The sequence below is a fragment of the Oncorhynchus nerka genome, linkage group LG19 (assembly GCF_034236695.1).
Source record: "Oncorhynchus nerka isolate Pitt River linkage group LG19, Oner_Uvic_2.0, whole genome shotgun sequence".
NCBI classification, from domain to species: Eukaryota; Metazoa; Chordata; class Actinopteri; order Salmoniformes; family Salmonidae; genus Oncorhynchus; species Oncorhynchus nerka.
Genome location: NC_088414.1, coordinates 22,150,265 through 22,167,568, shown reverse-complemented (window position 1 = coordinate 22,167,568; position 17,304 = coordinate 22,150,265). Strand labels below are relative to the sequence as shown.

Sequence of the window (17,304 nt, the reverse complement as noted above, 5' to 3'; positions counted from 1 at the left end):
GGACTGGACCCCTCTGCTACACGGAACCCTGCTAATCCATCACGACTGGTCTATCGACGGAACTGCACGAGGAGGCTAAAACAGACTTTCCTCCATCGTGACGTCCCTCTTAAGGCCCTTCTGCTAGCTTGCTAGCCCCGGGCCTGCTAGCTGTCTGAATCGATGTGTCCCCAGCCAGCCCAACCATTCACTGGACCCTTATGATCACTCGGCTACGCATGCCTCTCCCTAATGTCGATATGCCTTGTCCATCACTGTTCTGGTTAGTGATTATTGTTTTATTTCAATCTAGAGCCTCTAGCCCTGCTCAATATGCCTTAACCAACCATTTAGTTCCACTTCCCACATATGAGATCACATCACCTGGTCTAACCCAGGTGCTCTCATTAGTTGACTTATGTAACCGTAAAAGCCTTGGTTTCATGCATGTTAACATTAGAAGCCTCCTCTCTAAGTTTGTTTTATTCACTGCTTTAGCACACTCTGCCAACCTGGATGTCTTAGCCGTGTCTGAATCCTGGCTTAGAAAGACCAACAAAAACCCTGAAATGTCCATCCCTAAATATAAAATTTTCCGCCAAGATAGAACTGCCAAATTGGGCGGAGTTGAAATCTATTGCAGAGATAGTCTGCAGAGTGCTGTCTTACTATTCAGGTCTGTACCCAAAAATCCACCGTTGCCGCTTATAGACCAACCTCTGCCCCCAGCTGTGCCCTGGAAAACATATGTGAATTGATTGCCCCTAATCTATCTTCAGAGTTCATGCTGCTAGGTGACCTAAACTAGGACATGCGTAACACCCCAGCCATCCTACAATCTAAGCTTGATGCCCTCAATCTCAAACAAATGATCAATTAACCTACCAGGTACAACCCCATATCCGTAACAGGCACCCTCATAGATAGTATCCTAATCAACCTGCCCGCCAAATACACGTTGGCTGTTTTCAACAAAGATCTCAGCGATCACTGCCTCACTGCCTGCATCCGTAATGGGTCTGTGGTCAAACGACCACCCCTCATCACTGTCAAACGCTCCCTAAAACACTTCAGCGAGCAGGCCTTTCTAATCGACCTGGCCTGGGTATCCTGGAATGATATTGACCTCATCCCGTCAGTAGAGGATGCCTGGTTATTCTTTAAAAGTGGCTTCCTCACCATCTCAAATAAGCATGCTCCATTCAAAAAATGTAGAACCAGGCACAGATATTGCCCTTGGTTCACTCCAGACCTGACTGCCCTTGACCAGCAATAAAACATCCTGTGGCGTTCTGCATTAGCATCAAATAGCCCCTGTGATATGCAACTTTTCAGGGAAGTTAGGAACCAATATACACTGGCAGTTAGGAACGCTAAGGCTAGCTTTTTCAAAGAGAAATTTGCATCCTGTAGCACAAACTCAAAGAGTTCTGGGACACTGTAAAGTCCATGGAGAATAAGAGCACCTCCCCCCAGCTGCCCACTGCGCTGAGGCTAGGAAACACTGTCATCACCGATAAATCTACTATAATTGAGAATTTCAATTAGCATTTTTCTATGGCTGGCCATGCTTTCCACCTGGCTACCCCGGTCAACTGCCCGGCACCCCCCACAGCAATTCACCCAAACCTCCCCATTTCTCCTTCACCCAAATCCAGATAGCTAGACAATCTGGAACCGCACTTTCTAAAAGTATCTGCCAAAATTGTTGCAACCCCTATTACTAGCCTGTTCAACCACTCTTTCGTACTGTCTGAGATTCCCAAAGATTAGAAAGCTGCCGTGATCATCCCCCTCTTCAAAAGGGGAGACACTCTAGACTCAAACTGCTAGAGACCTATATCTATCCTACCCTGCCTTTCTAAGGTCTTCGAAAGCCAAGTTAACAAACAGATTACCGACCATTTCGAATTCCACCGTACCTTCTCCGCTATGCAATCTGGTTTCAGAGCTGGTCATGGGTGCACCCCTCAGCCATGCTCAAGGTCCTAAAAGATGTCATAACCGCCATTGATAGGAGACAATACTGTTGGTTGTATTCATCGACCTGGCCAAGGTTTTCGACTCTGTCAATCACCACATTCTTATCGGCAGAATAAACAGCCTTGGTTCCTCAAATGTCTTCCTCGCCTGGTTCACCAACTACTTCTCTGATAGTTCAGTGTGTCAAATTGGAGGGCCTGTTGTCTGGACCTGTGGCCGTCTCTATGGGGGTGCCACAGGGTTAAATTCTTGGGCCGACTCCCTTCTCTGTATACATCAATGATGTCGCTCTTGCTGCTGGTGATACTCTGATCCAACTCAGATCACTGCACCTGTACATAGCCCATCTGTAATATAGCCCATCCAACTACCTCATCCCCATACTGTATTTATTTATTTATCTTGCTCCTTTGCATCCTAGTATCTCTACTTGCATATTCATCTTCTGCACATCAATCACTCCAGTGTTTAATTGGTATATTGTAATTAATTCGCCACCATGGCCTATTTATTGCCTTACCTCCCTTATCTTATCTCATTTGCACACACTGTTTATAGACTGTATGTTTGTTTATTCCATGTGTAACTCTGTGTTGTTGTATATGTCGAACTGCTTTGCTTTATTCTTGGCCAGGTCGAAGTTGTAAATGAGAACTTGTTCTCAACTAGCCTACCCGGTTAAATAAAGGTGAATTAAAAAATAAATAAATAAAATATCACACTCACCAAAAGGCTTTTCAACCTCTGATCGTTTCCGAGTCAACACTTTTAAAAGTTGTACGATCATAGCAATTACACAGTAGATACGGCTCAAAACATACTGCTGTAACGACGTTCGTTTGTTGAAGGAAGAGAGTCGGACCGAAATGCAGCGTGTTGGTTACTCATGACGTTAATGAAGTAATCGCGGTACATGAAATAACTGATACAAAATACAAAAACAACAAAACGGAACGTTAAACTATTACAGCCTATCTGGTGAACACTACACAGAGACAGGAACAATCACCCACGAATACAAAGCGAAACTAAGGCTGCCTAAATACGGTTCCCAATCCAAGACAACGAGAATCACCTGACTGATTAGGAATCGCCTCAGGCAGCCAAGCCTATACCACACCCCTAATCAGCCGCGATCCCAAATAATACAAACCCCAATACGAAAACAACATATAAACCCATGTCACACCCTGGCCTACCCAAACATATAAGAAAACACAAAAATACAATGACCAAGGCGTGACAGAACCCCCCCCCTAAGGTGCGGACTCTCGGACGCACCTCAAAAGCATAGGGAGGGTCCGGGTGGGCGTCTGTCCATGGTGGCGGTTCCGGCTCGGGACGTGGACCCCACTCCATTAATGTCCTTGTTCCTCCCCTTCGCATCCTGGGATAATCCACCCTCTCCGCCGACCATGGCCTAATAGTCCTCACCCAGATCCCCACATAACTGAGGAGCAGCTCGGGACAGAGGGGCATCTCGGGACAGAGGGGCAGCTCGGGACAGAGGGGCAGCTCGGGACAGAGGGGCAGCTCGGGACAGGGGCAGCCCGGGACTGAGCGGAAGCACAGTACTGAGATGAAGCCCAGTACTGAGATGAAGCCCAGTACTGAGATGAAGCCCAGTACTGAGATGAAGCTCAGGCAGGTAGTCGGCTCCGGTAAATCCTGGCTGGCTGGCGGAACTGGAAGATTCAGGTTGACAAGCAGATCTGGAAGAGACTGGTTGTCTGGCAGATCTGGAAGAGACTGGTTGTCTGGCAGATCTGGAAGAGACTGGTTGCCTGGCAGATCTGGAAGAGACTGGTTGCCTGGAAGATCTGGAAGAGACTGGTTGTCTGGCAGATCTGGAAGAGACTGGTTGTCTGGCAGATCTGGAAGAGACTGGTTGTCGGGCAGATCTGGAAGAGACTGGTTGTCGGGCAGATCTGGAAGAGACGGGTTGTCTGGCAGATCTGGAAGAGACTGGTTGTCTGGCAGATCTGGAAGAGACTGGTTGTCTGGCAGATCTGGAAGAGACTGGTTGTCTGGCAGATCTGGACGAGACTGGTTGTCGGGCAGATCTGGAAGAGACCGGTTGTCTGGCAGATCTGGAAGAGACTGGTTGTCTGGCCGATCTAGAAGATCATGGCTGACTGGCGGATCTAGCTGCTCTATGCAGACTGACAGCTCTGGCTGCTTCTTACAGACTGATAGCTCTGGCTGCTTCATGCAGACTGACATCTCTGGCTGCTTCATGCAGACTGACAGCTCTGACTGCTTCATGCAGGCTGACAGCTCTCTGCAGACTGGCAGATCCTGGCTGACTGGCACTTCTGGCGGATCCTGGCAGACTGGCGACGCTGGGCAGTCTGGCGACGCTGGGCAGACTGGCGACGCTGGGCAGACTGGCGACGCTGGGCAGACTGGAGGCGCTGGGCAGACTGGGAGCACTGGCGGCGCTGGGCAGACTGGGAGCACTGGCGGCGCTGGGCAGACTGGAGACTCCGGCAGCGCAGGAGAGGAGAAAGGCTCCAACAGCGCTAAACAGGCGGGAGACTCAGGCAGCGCAGGAGAGGAGACAGGCTCTGGCTGCGCTGAACAGGCGGGAGGCTCCGGCAGCGCAGGAGAGGAGACAGGCTCTTGCTGCGCTAAACAGGCGGGAGACTCCGGCAGCGCAGGAGAGGAGACAGGCTCTTGCTGCGCTAAACAGGCGGGAGACTCCGGCAGCATAGGAGGGAAGGAAGGCTCTGGCTGTGTTGAACAGGCGAGGCGCACTGAAGGCCTGGTGCGTGGTGCTGGAACTGGTGGTATTGGGCCGAGGACACGCCCAGGAAGCCTGGTGCGTGGAGCTGCCACCGGAGGACTGGAGTGTGGAGGTGGCACAGGATGGGCTAGACAGTGAAGGCGTACTGGAGATCTTGAGAGCAGTGTTGGCACAGGACGTGCAAGGCTAGGGATGTGCACAGGAGGCCTGGTGCGTGAGGCTGGCACCAACTTCACCAGCCGACTAACACGCACCTCAGGTTGAGTATGGAGCGCTAACTCAGGTGCTATCAAATCCCCGACACGATCCGTCGGACGAATATCGTATCTATAGCACCAAGCTAGCAACTCCCTCATTACTCTCCACTCCACTTTCCCCATTAACTCCTTCACAGTCTCTGCTTCGCTCACCTCTAACACCGGCTCTGGTCTCCTCCTTGGCTCCTCACGATAAACAAGGAGAGTTGGCTCAGGTCTATCTCCTGACTCAGCCATACTCTCCCTGAGCCCCCTCCCAATAAATGTTTTGGGGTGACTTTCGGGTTTCGCTCTGCACCGCCGTGTTCTCCTTTTCGACTCCATTCGTCTATAGCCCTCTTCGCATTGCTGCAGGGAATCCCAGGCGGGCTCCTGCACTCTCTCTGGGTCGGCCGCCCACCTGTCGATTTCTTCCCAAGTCGTATAATCCATAGCTCTGCTCTCCATAACGTCCTCCCTTCGCTGTTCAAGCTGTCGCTGCCTGTAACCACGCCACTCGGTCCGTTTGTGGTGGGTGATTCTGTAACGGCGTTCTTCGTTTGTTGAAGGAAGAGAGTCGGACCGAAATGCAGCGTGTTGGTTACTCATGACTTTAATGAAGTAATCGCGGTACATGAAATAACTGATACAAAATACAAAAACAACAAAACGGAACGTGAAACTATTACAGCCTATCTGGTGAACACTACACAGAGACAGGAACAATCACCCACGAATACAAAGCGAAACTAAGGCTGCCTAAATACGGTTCCCAATCCAAGACAACGAGAATCACCTGATCACTGATTAGGAATCGCCTCAGGCAGCCAAGCCTATACCACACCCCTAATCAGCCGCGATCCCAAATAATACAAACCCCAATACGAAAACAACATATAAACCCATGTCACACCCTGGCCTACCCAAACATATAACAAAACACAAAAATACAATGACCAAGGCGTGACAACTGCAACTATACTTCTTGTGAATATACTGTATAGTGTGAATATCAGTGCTTTTCCATCTGAAATACTTTTATGGGAAGCTTCAAATTAATTTGGCAATTTTTGTGTTCTGAATTACAATGAGGATGGTTGAGGCTTTCTGGGTTCGGCCCATGCTTAGCCCCATCTCTAATTCTCCCTCTCTCGTCATCGTGATATTTTGACCGGAGAAATACACTTTTTGGGGGGATCAAAGCTACAGTATTAAGTGAAATTGAGTAGTGCCAGAGAGCTCATATTGCGCTGGAAGGAGAAAGTCAACATTCCCCAAAACTAAAACCCCCATATAGGAACTACACCTCCCTCTCTCTCTCATTATTTTGTCAGTTACCTGTATTTTAAATGGACAAAGTAATATAACGGGCATAGGGATAGAAAGGTCAGATAGGTACAGTATGTTTGATGCATATAAATGTTACATATTTATTTACGTACAGTATCTGAGCACAAAGATCCACTCAGCTGGATAGAGGTAAAAAGCATTTAGAGTTCTTGGTGTCCCAGGTTAAGAAAGGCCTGGTGGTCTCCATAGCAACCAACACATGATGTCCTCTCAGGTCTAAAATACAGAAATTACATTTAAAAAGTGTCCTTGTGTATGTAAATGAAACACATTTGATCCATTTCACCATGCAGCATTACTCTCCAAAGTTGTTGGGGCATTATTTTATGAAAACCCTGCATTTGATGTTTTCAGTTAATACGGTACATAAGGGTTTGAAGTTGCTTTCCTGTAGAGATTGTCCACGATTTGTGCATGGTATTGTTGATTGGTGAGACTTTTCACTTTGCACAGGTATAAAAGACCAGCACACCATTACTTGGAGGTAAATATTCACAACTGTCAATCCTCTCTAGTTCATGTCAAGATATGTCTTACAGACACCTGGGAACATTAGCACTGAGTCAGTCTGATTAGTCAGCGCTTGTCTATTTTTCATAACAACAAAATTAGTATATATAGAATATATCTCTCCAGCACAGCCTCTCTCATCATTCCCTGTGAAGGACGTATGGGAACATCAACAGGGAAACTATCAGATTCATCACCACCACGCACATCTATTTTTATCATCTCCGGCTCAGAACAATCCCACCGATGTTTATAAATGCCCCCACTGTGCTGTCTGAACTCCATTATTGCCTGTGGCAGGGCTGATTCACACAGTACATTAAAATAGGCACGGATTTCACTTTATCATTTCTGGCCTTGATGTCACCTGCTGTGTTTACAGATCCAGCCCACACCGGTACTGAATAGAAAGCAGCACCGTTGAAAACCAAAATGAAAACCTCATCGATTTCCACATGGCCCTCTGTAGTAAAAAAAGGCAATTGGATTAAGATTTATTCCATAATATGTTTAAAGGCCTCGGCGGTTCAACATTATCCAGGAATTCAATTGTATATCTGTGGCTGTTTGATTTATGGCTACTGCTTTAGTTGTCTGATGACAATGAAAAGCCTGATTGTAGTGCTTTTTCCCCCTCAGGCCATCGGTATAATGCACACCACCGCCGCACAGGAGAAGCTTTAAGGTTTGAGATATAAAAATATAAAACACTTGGGGTCCCCACTATGGAACAGTGGGATAATAGCTTAGAGATGAACTACCCACCAAGGGACTTCAACACTTGGGTAATCCCTAACAACCTAGATCTCAACATGTGGGGATAATTGGGTTCAGTTAGGTATTACTTCTCTTGTGTTAGAATGTATGGCTCGCTGTGTCATATAGACCCGATAATACCTGAGTCGTGATTGGTCCACTATGGTAGGAATAGGATTTTGTATGAATATTAATCTAATTTAAATATAATTTCCTTCAACAGATGTGGGTTGGTTGTACAGACATAGAATAATGAGAGTGTTCTAATATGAACCACCCTATCCCTTGGAGGGGGAAGTGAAATATGGAATGGACACTTGTGGAAAAGGCTGCCACGTACACTCAAGAAAAATAAGATATGGTAGATGTTCAAGTCACTTAGCATTGTCTGTTTGATCTAAGAGAGATGTTTGATCTAAGAGAGAGCCCAGCTTGTGAGGAATGGAAGGAATATGTCAATACAGTGTGGAGATGCATTTTACCACATCATTCTTCTGGGAATTATAATTACTGGATCACAATCTATCCCAAGCAGCATGCCAGCAATGCCTACAGAGACATCCGTGTAAGCAAGCCTCGTCGGAACATGAAGGCTTCTGTAACACCACCAGAGCCAAAAAGATAGCCTACAGTAGTGTAGGATCCTGTATCTCTACTGGAAAGCTGAACAAGGACACATATTGTTTTTCACAGTATTATGAAAATGGTATTTGTAGCTGTCTTTCTCGGACACATAGAGAGCTGTCAGAGAACAGTGTGGTTCAGAGCCCATTCAGCCGCAATGGATTATCTGAACACCCTCTTTTCATGTCGCCCATTTCTAATGGGGAATTGAATCTGGGTGTGGGATTACTTTATCGGGTGTGCACTTTATCGCTCTATAGAATGCGATTAGATGCATCTAGGACAGAGACTAAAGGTTCCTTAGATGGTGAGTTTCCCCTGATCCCATGGAAAAAGGTTAAAGCTGTCTGTCAAATCGGTGGTAGCCTTTAAGACTGGTGTATATCATAGTAAAAGTAATGTCTTTCATGTCATCAAGAGCTATATATATGCTTACTTGATTAGAAAATATATAATATTAATATATTTCATTGAGCGTTATGTGGGTTAGTGTAGTCTGTAATGTTCTCATTCAAATGAATGTTAGACGGCAGCTAAATCTAGCTTTTCAAAGCCTGATTGTCTCTCAATCCTCGGGGTGTCGACTTTGACAGAGAAGATAGTGCCTTGATTGGCCACATTTGTCTCTGAGCGTTCTTCTCCCTCCCTCCCAATTACACATTTTCATATTCATCTCCTGCTCGCTGCATAATAAGAGGCAGATTGAGAGTGGTAGCTCAATGTGCGACAGATTATGCTTAATTATGGACCGTGCACTGTGGATGTTCTTTTTCTTCAGGCCTGCAAGATGTTCACATCTGAAATAGAAGCAGACATGACCAAAGCCACCAGTACAGTCATTAGTTGTTGCATTCCCTGGTGAGATATGTCCCCATTCACCACTCATAGAAATCAGTGGGAGCCAGACACTTTTGATTCCTCAAATGTCTTGTCTCAGCTCTGGGAAGACGAGTAAACAGAACAAAAATGCAGAGAGAGGGCTCGATAAATAATTGGGCGGGAATGAAATGAAATGTTCCCTCCAAACGAGGTTGCAGGGGAATTAGTGGAAGATGGATAGCTCTTCCTCAATGTTCTTCCTGGCATCAAACACAATAAGTTGAAATGCCTTTCGAAAGTTTCCCTGGTGGAAAACATATGAATAATCTTTCATTTGCATTGTGGAGAAAGGAAAATAAAATACTGGCATTTAATTTTTAGTTGTGGTTTCATATCTGATAACAGAAAGCAGCATTCTGTAATGTTTTTTGAAATGTAGTGCCATTTCTCATGAGCACAGGCCAGGGGGATGTGAAATGGGTAAATGTTTGAAAAGATCAGTTGGCAGCAGGAAAAAATGATGTTTGGAAGGTCTTGGAATTTTTCTCCCTGCTAGCCATAAAACATTTTAGTTGAAGCATAAAAACAACAACAAGATATTAAGATTAGATGAGGCATTTACAGAGGTGCATCAATATATCTGCAAATTGTGTCATGATGCATTAGTAAGCCATTAAAGTGTTATCTGAATTGATTTAGACTATTACGAGGACATCATCTTCACACACACACACACACACACACACATACACACACACACACACACACGCGCGCACACACACACACACACACACACACACACACACACACACACACACACACACACACACACACACACACACACACACACACTCTAATGCCTGATGGAAATGATAATCACACCATCTCCCAATGCCTTAGATTGCAGTGGCACTGCTATTTATCTCGTCATAAGTTTCTTTGAGGGATCATTAAACTGGGCTTTGAGTTGAGGGATTAAGCAGTGAATCATGTAGCCAGTTCCATCTGTTGGCCTGCTTAATCTGGGCATATGGACCCAAATACATATGGCCAACACACATTTTTCTTTGCAAATCGTTCCGAGCCACGAAGAGAGGGATGTACTTAAAACAAATTGATACATAGCAGAGGGAGAGAGAGAGAGATGGAGAGAGAGAGATGAGATTTTGGTAAATCTGATCATCTCTCTCAGTTCTCTTGGCATGGTTATTATCGCATTTGGTGCAGGTCTGATTTATCATTCCATTTGGATGCTTGTGTGTCCAAAACAAACACACACACACAGTAAGTGCTCGCTCTCTGAAGAGGAGCCCGACTGAATCAGCATGCACCGGCACACACCACCGAGCATTGTGCTCTAGAAAATTGCTTATCTTTTTGACATTGAAGAATTGTGATATTTTTGTTTTCTTCTGAAGAAAAGCCAGTGGAAGGCAGTCACGTATCATCTATTGGATATCTGATATGAACAAAATGGCGGATGAATTATGGGAATACAAAGAAGAATATTATTTTATACTCATGTTGGGTATAAATTGGTGAATGCAGGACCTGTTACTGATAGATAGCAGTCTACCATTCCTCTATAATCGTGCACTGATGTAATACCATAACGGACTAATCAGAGGCAAATCTACTTTTAGTAACAGATGCATTGCAAATCTGTTATTTTGAGAGTCTGTTTAGAGTCACGATAAGAAAAACATTATTCTTTGTACTCACACCACCTGCTGTTTTTTTCTGCATATGAATACCATTTTATTAACCCTTTAAGACCATTTTATTACCTGTTGTCTTACCAGAAACGTTGACAGAGACCACTCATTTACATGTCCCCTTTGATACATTACATTATAGTCAATTAGCAGATGCTCTTATCCAGAGCGACTTACAGGCGCAATTAGGGTTAAGTGCCTTGCTCAAGGGCACATCAACAGGTCAAATCATCACACTATCATGACTGCTAGCCAATCTCTCAATCGCCTGTAAAAGTAGGCATATGTACTATGCATGCATGTGACTTTGGACGCAATCCAAATACTGAAGTGGAGAGAAAGAAAAAAAGTCTGATGGTAATAGCATGCTGAACACGGCCAATGAAAGGTGTTACCCCGAGCTATGCAGAGGGAGATTGAACCCAGCTGATCGACTCTCTGAGAATTGGAAGTAAGTAATAGGTCATCAAAAGAAAGGAGGACCAAGGAGCTCTTTATGAAGAGTGCCTTGGTCCTCCTTTCTTTTTGATGACCAATTTAGCCCTTTTACCAAAGAGCACCTTCTATCTACAAAGACCTACTATTGTGTACCCTAGCAGCGCCTTCCTTCCTTCAATTTGGGCCCAAGGACCTATTCAAAGCTCAATCATGATGAGGGTAGGGGAGTCTAGGAGAGTAAAATACGTCTTGGTGGTGGAAAGCATGCTTTAGAGGTCATTATAGGACAGCAGAACTACTGTTTGCACATACAGTATGCAAACAGCATGTACAATGGAATTCTGTTTGTTGACGACATGGTATTGACATGGTATTGACGACATGGTATTGACACATTATGTCTAGAACAATATTCCTGCGTGTACACAAGCAGCCCAATTCTGATCTTTTGACACAAATGTTTTTCTTATGACTAATTGGGCAAAATATAACAATTGAGCTGTCTGTGTAAACACAACTATTGCCCGGATAAGAGAATGAGTCGTTTCATATCCTGCTTTACATTTACAGCACATACTTATACTGTGGGTTTCTTTGCACACATGCCAACGATTTCAGCAAATCAGTTAATGAATGATAGACTAGGTAATTGAGTCAGACTTGATTTGTTTTACTAATGTGTAGTGCTATTTACCCTGGGCCCTATGTTAACCTGCATTTAGCCTTCATCTGTTTTATTTCTACCCCAGTGTCGAGAGACAATAGAGGATAAAGTCCAACGCTAAACCACGGGGTCGTTTCACTGCGGTCGTTTCAACACTTTGACTTCCTCATTGACATTGATCCAAAGGACGGGGTTGCAGCAAATGAGAAAACTGAGTAGGGCTGCTGCTGGATCGTGAGCCAAACACAGTGGAGAGATAAGCACAAATTGGACCAGAATGTAGCTTTCTTCATTTTGCCCTTCCTATTTGTCTTTCTCTCTCTCTCTTTATCTCCATCTCTCCCTCACTCGTGCTTAGACAATTGCCCAATGACACACACACACACACACACACACACACACACACACACACACACACACACACACACACACACGAAGAAGCACACACATAGAGACATACACACGCATACACACTTTCATATACAGAAGCTCGCATATACACACACAGTATACAATTACACACCCACGCACATAATGCACTCTCACACACAGACACACAACCACGCAAGTACGCTACCTATCTCATGAGTGATTTCATGTGGAGACTTAATATGCCTCATTATCTGCCCTACTTTACCTTCAGATTTGTTGATGCAAAACCAGACACAATGCAATTTGTATACATGTGTTCCCATCCACTTGAAGAGCGGTAATTAGAAAGCGCTTAGATGCTTTTCAAAAAGGCTGAGAGAGTGAGATTCACCTGTCATGGAGCCACAACACCTCCATCAATGGCTGTGAGTGTGTGTGTGTGTGTGCTATCGTGCAGGTGTGAGTGCTTTCGTGCAGGTGTGTGTGGGTGTGCATGAGTATGATAGGGTAGATGGGGGGGGAAAAACCTGCTTCAAAATTGAATTAACGGCCAGTGGTGTCTCTCCCAAACAAATGTGGTCTCTCATAAAATCCTCTTACGTTGCAGGAGGACCCTGTTGAATGAGATTTACAAATCTGTCTGACTTCCAAGGTGTCAGAATCCAAATTGTTCTGGTACCCAGCACGCAGTATGTGAGCCGGCCTCATGCAGGTAGACTTAATTGTACGTGGATACCTAAGCCTTCCGCTTCCAGCTGCCAAGTGACATATTTATTACAGCATCGTCCCCCTCCCCCCATTCAACGTGTAACAATTGTTTTGCGGCCCTGTGTTGCTAAACATGCAAAGTGTAAGCTGTCTCAGGGGAAATTAAAAGGACAACTACTCCACCAGCGGGATTATTTCAGACAAAGAATAAAAAATCAAAGATTTATAGCTGGGGGGATATTTATATATCAGACACCCCCTGACCTAGGCAGGGCCAGTCACGGCACATCATACTGCGCCAAACACATATGGAAAAGGCTGATTATGTAATAGCTACGCCATTGTTCAAATGAATAGCGGGGAGATAATACTGAGCAACGCCTGGACTACTGTGCAATGTAATAGATGTAGAAGGGTTTTCTTATTTGTTGGATCACATAGCTAACTCTTTAGTAGTTGCCCTAGCCATAACCCAGGGTAATGATATTAGTATACCAGCAGTCCTATTACAGATACTAGACCATACCATTTACACAATAGGTCAGAATTGATTCCAAATCAAATCAAGATCATACACAGATTTGCAAATGTAATCGCAGGTGTAGCGAAATGCTTGCATTCCTAGCTCCAACAGTGCAGTAATACATAGCAATAATAAGCAATACACACGTAATCCCCAACAAGTTTTACTAAAGAAATTAAGAAACATCAGAACGTTTAATGGTGTGTAAATACACTATGGACAGTATAATAGAAAAGGTGTGTACAGTACATCAGTAGTTATATGGGATGTGCCAGGACTGGAATACAGTATCAATCAATCAATCAAAATGATTTATAAAGTCCTTCTTACATCAGCTGATGTCACAAAGTGCCTATACAGAAACCCAGCCTAAAACCCAAACAGCAAGCAATGCAGATGTAGAAGCACGGTGGCTTGGAAAAACTCCCTAGAAAGTCAGGAACCTAGGAAGAAACCTAGAGAGGAACCAGGCTCTGAGGGGTGGTCAGTCCACTTCTGGCTGTGCCGGGTGGAGATTTTAACAGTACATGGCCAAGATGTTCAAATGTTCATAGATGACCAGCAGGTTCAAGTAATAATAATCACAGTGGTTGTAGAGGGTGCAACAGGTCAGCACCTGTTCATAGCCGATCATTCAGAGTTAGAGACAGCAGGTGCGGTAGAGAGAGAGAGTCGAAAACAGCAGGTCTGGGACAAGGTGGCACATCCGGTGAACAGGTCAGGGTTCCATAGCCACAGGTAGAACAGTTGAAACTGGAGCTGCAGCACGACCAGGTGGACTAGAGAGAGAGAGAGAATATACTTAAATTAAGACAGGAGAAATACTCTAGATATAACAGACTGACCATAGCCCCTGACACAATCTATTGCAGCATAATTGCTGGAACCTGAGACAGGAGGGATCGGGAGACACTGTGGCCCCATCCGACTATACCCCCGGACAGGGCCAACCAGGCAGGATATAACCCCACCCACTTTGCCAAAGCAGAGCCCCCACACCACTAGAAGGATATCTTCAACCACCAACTTATTACCCTGAGACCAGGCCGAGTATAGCCCACAAAGATCTCCCCCACGCCCGAGGGGGGCGCCAACCACATATGCAGTGGGTAAAAAAGTATGTAAACATTATTAAAGTGAACAGTGTTCCATGACTCCATGACTGTGTATATAGGCCATCAGTCTCTAAGGCACAGGGTAGAGTAAAGGGTAATAGCTAGCTAGTAACAGGTTCTGGGCAGGGTACTGGGTGGAGGCCGACTAGTGGGGACTGTTTAACAGTCTGGAGATAGAAGCTGTTTATCAGTCTCTCGGTCCCAGCTTTGCTGCACCTGTACTGTCTCCACAGATGGTAGGGGGTGAACAGGTCGTGGCTTGGGTGGCTGAGGTCCTTGGTTTGTTTTGTATAGGATATCTATAATAGACATTTGAGTGCAATTCATATGTCTTTGAGAATCTAAGTCTATGATTGGGATTCGATTACAGATCCAGGCTTTTTGCCTGATTGCAGGACCCAGATCTAGGTTGGGTTTGATGATGATCATTTATTACTTAGCAAACACAATCAGGACCTACAGAGAATAGGCGATAGCCCACAGCCAAGCTTGGCATTTGCCTTGATTAGATAACATGGTGTCTCGATGGCGGGAGATCATGTTCACTGGCAGTTTTCTGCTTGAGGCAGAGCTAAATCAGCTAATTCAATGTCATTACCGAGTACCAAGTGCTTCTATGTTTTTTCTCTTACTTAGTGATGGCAATACAGCAGTTTTCTTTCAATAAGGATGTGATCACAATTTACTTACGCTCTTGTGATAACATTGCCACTAGCTATTGTGAACATTAACTAAATAATCCAATGCCGTTTTGGACGTTAGACGAGTATGGCATTTGTGACATCACGTCAACTGCGAAGATGCCTGTTATAGCAGGTGCCAATTGTAAAATGACCTTACATTTTGATGTTGCTGTTGCATAAATGGTTGTCATCATGACATCAATGAATATATTAAGACATAAGCATTTACCTATTCTGTTTTTCTTGTAGGGAGTTTGCGCGTTGGAAGGTGAGGAACACAGCCATTGAGAGGAGGGACCTGATCCGGAACCCTGTGCCGCTCATGCCAGACTTCCAGCGCAGTGTCCGGTTGCTAGGGCGACGACCCTCCACTCAACAGTTCATCGACACCATCATCAAGAAGTATGGAACCCACATCCTGATATCCGCCACCTTGGGAGGTGAGAAAGCATATATCTACTTCTACTTTACTAAGACAACAGTGGTGGGCCAAAAAATGCCCTCCCGGGCTACTCCTTATTGTGGTTGGTTCGACAATTTTTCCCCCCATTACCTTATTTGGGCAAAGCCCTGTTATATACGTACAAGGTAATGTCCATTGTCCATGCCACCTTCTTGATGGGGAAATAGATGGGATATCAATTGGTAAATTGGTAGTTTTGACAGTCAAATGAGCTTATGCATAGCTGGTAATGATAGAATGGTAAACCCCCTCTAAAACCTGCACTGGTTCTTCTCATGGTTCTGTCCTGTTAAGATAACATTTGAGGTGGTTTTATCTGATTCAACATTTTGTATCAACCTGTCGCTGAGGATTTTGGAGCTCAGGCATTTTACAGGCAAGGCCCTGCTTTAGTAACATATATTTTCTGTTTAAATCTAGGATTTCACTTGAATGTCAAACAGTCAGCTTCAATAATTCAGTTAAAGTGAAAGTGGGGGATTTCATAGGTAGACATTTAGAGTTGCAATATGATATATACAAGCCTGCAAGGTGATATTCCCTAACACACTCATTATGGAATTCAGAAATCTAATAGTGTGGTGAAATATGATGCTTAGGTAAAATATAAATAAGTTCAAAATAAAACTAACTCCAAGGAGGATGATTCACTACTACCACAAATGCAGACATTATTAAAGGTAATGATATAAGGAATCTTGACACAAAGAACTGATTGCAATGTTGCAGGTTATCTTTATTTCTCTTCTCTCTCTTTTCACTGTTTTCATTCTCTCTCTTCCTCTTTCTTCTCTCTCTCTCTCTCTCTCTCTCTCTCTCTCTCTCTTTCTTCCTCTCTCTCTCTCTCTCTCTCTCTCTCTCTCTCTGTCTCTCTCTCTCTCTTCCTCTTTCTTCTCTCTCTCTCTCTCTCTCTCTCTCTCTGTCTCTCTCTCTCTCTCTCTCACTCTCTCTCTCTCTCTCTTCTCTCTCTTACTCTTTCTTGTTTGTGTCTCTTTCTTCAATTCTCGTTCTTTCTTCCCCCTCTCTCTCCCAACTAACTAAGTTTCACCATATCATGTATAACCTTGAAGGCATTTCAGAGAGTTATGGCCTAGAAGTCACTCATCTTAATCTCTGGGTTGCACATTAAAGAAACACCATTATGTGAGCCGATAAACCCAGAAACCAGGAGTGTACTGAAAGCTGGCCTGCAGGCCCACAGCTATTACATCTAAGGTGATAAAGGAGTACAGAAAAGATGATGTTCTCTTCGTCAGACTCACTTTATGAGCTAAAAGGAGTCTGTTTAATTGGAAAAAATAGGTCTGTCTGATGGCCGGCCCCATTGAGAATGTGTGATGGCGTGTGTGTGAGTGTGTGTGAGTGTGTGTGTGTGTGTGTGTGTTTGTGTGTGTGTATGTGTGTATGTGTGTGTGTGTGTGTGTGAGTGTTTGTGTATGTGTGTGTGTGTGTGTGTGTGTGTGTGTGTGTGTGTGTGTGTGTGTGTGTGTGTGTGTGTGTGTGTGTGTGTGTGTGTGTGTGTGTGTGTGTGTGTGTGTGTGTGTGTGTGTATGCATGTATGTGTGTAGAATGTGCATGTGTGTTTTCAGGTCTGCAGACACTATTGAACACTGCACATGT

General features: G+C 44.6%; 1 protein-coding gene across 2 annotated transcripts in view; it reads left to right on the top strand.

Annotated features, from left to right (window-relative positions):
• The window catches only part of brinp1 (bone morphogenetic protein/retinoic acid inducible neural-specific 1), a 121,683-nt gene that overhangs the window by 51,666 nt on the left and 52,713 nt on the right, over positions 1 to 17,304 (top strand). The window contains exons 1-2 of one of the 2 annotated variants that reach the window (XM_029620471.1): positions 11,100 to 11,169; positions 15,471 to 15,661. In XM_029620471.1, the coding sequence (XP_029476331.1) occupies positions 15,544 to 15,661 (118 nt within the window). In that variant the 5' untranslated portion in view covers positions 11,100 to 11,169; positions 15,471 to 15,543. Of the gene's footprint in view, positions 1 to 11,099; positions 11,170 to 15,470; positions 15,662 to 17,304 lie in introns of those variants that run through there. The other variant, XM_029620470.2, reaches the window with a different exon arrangement.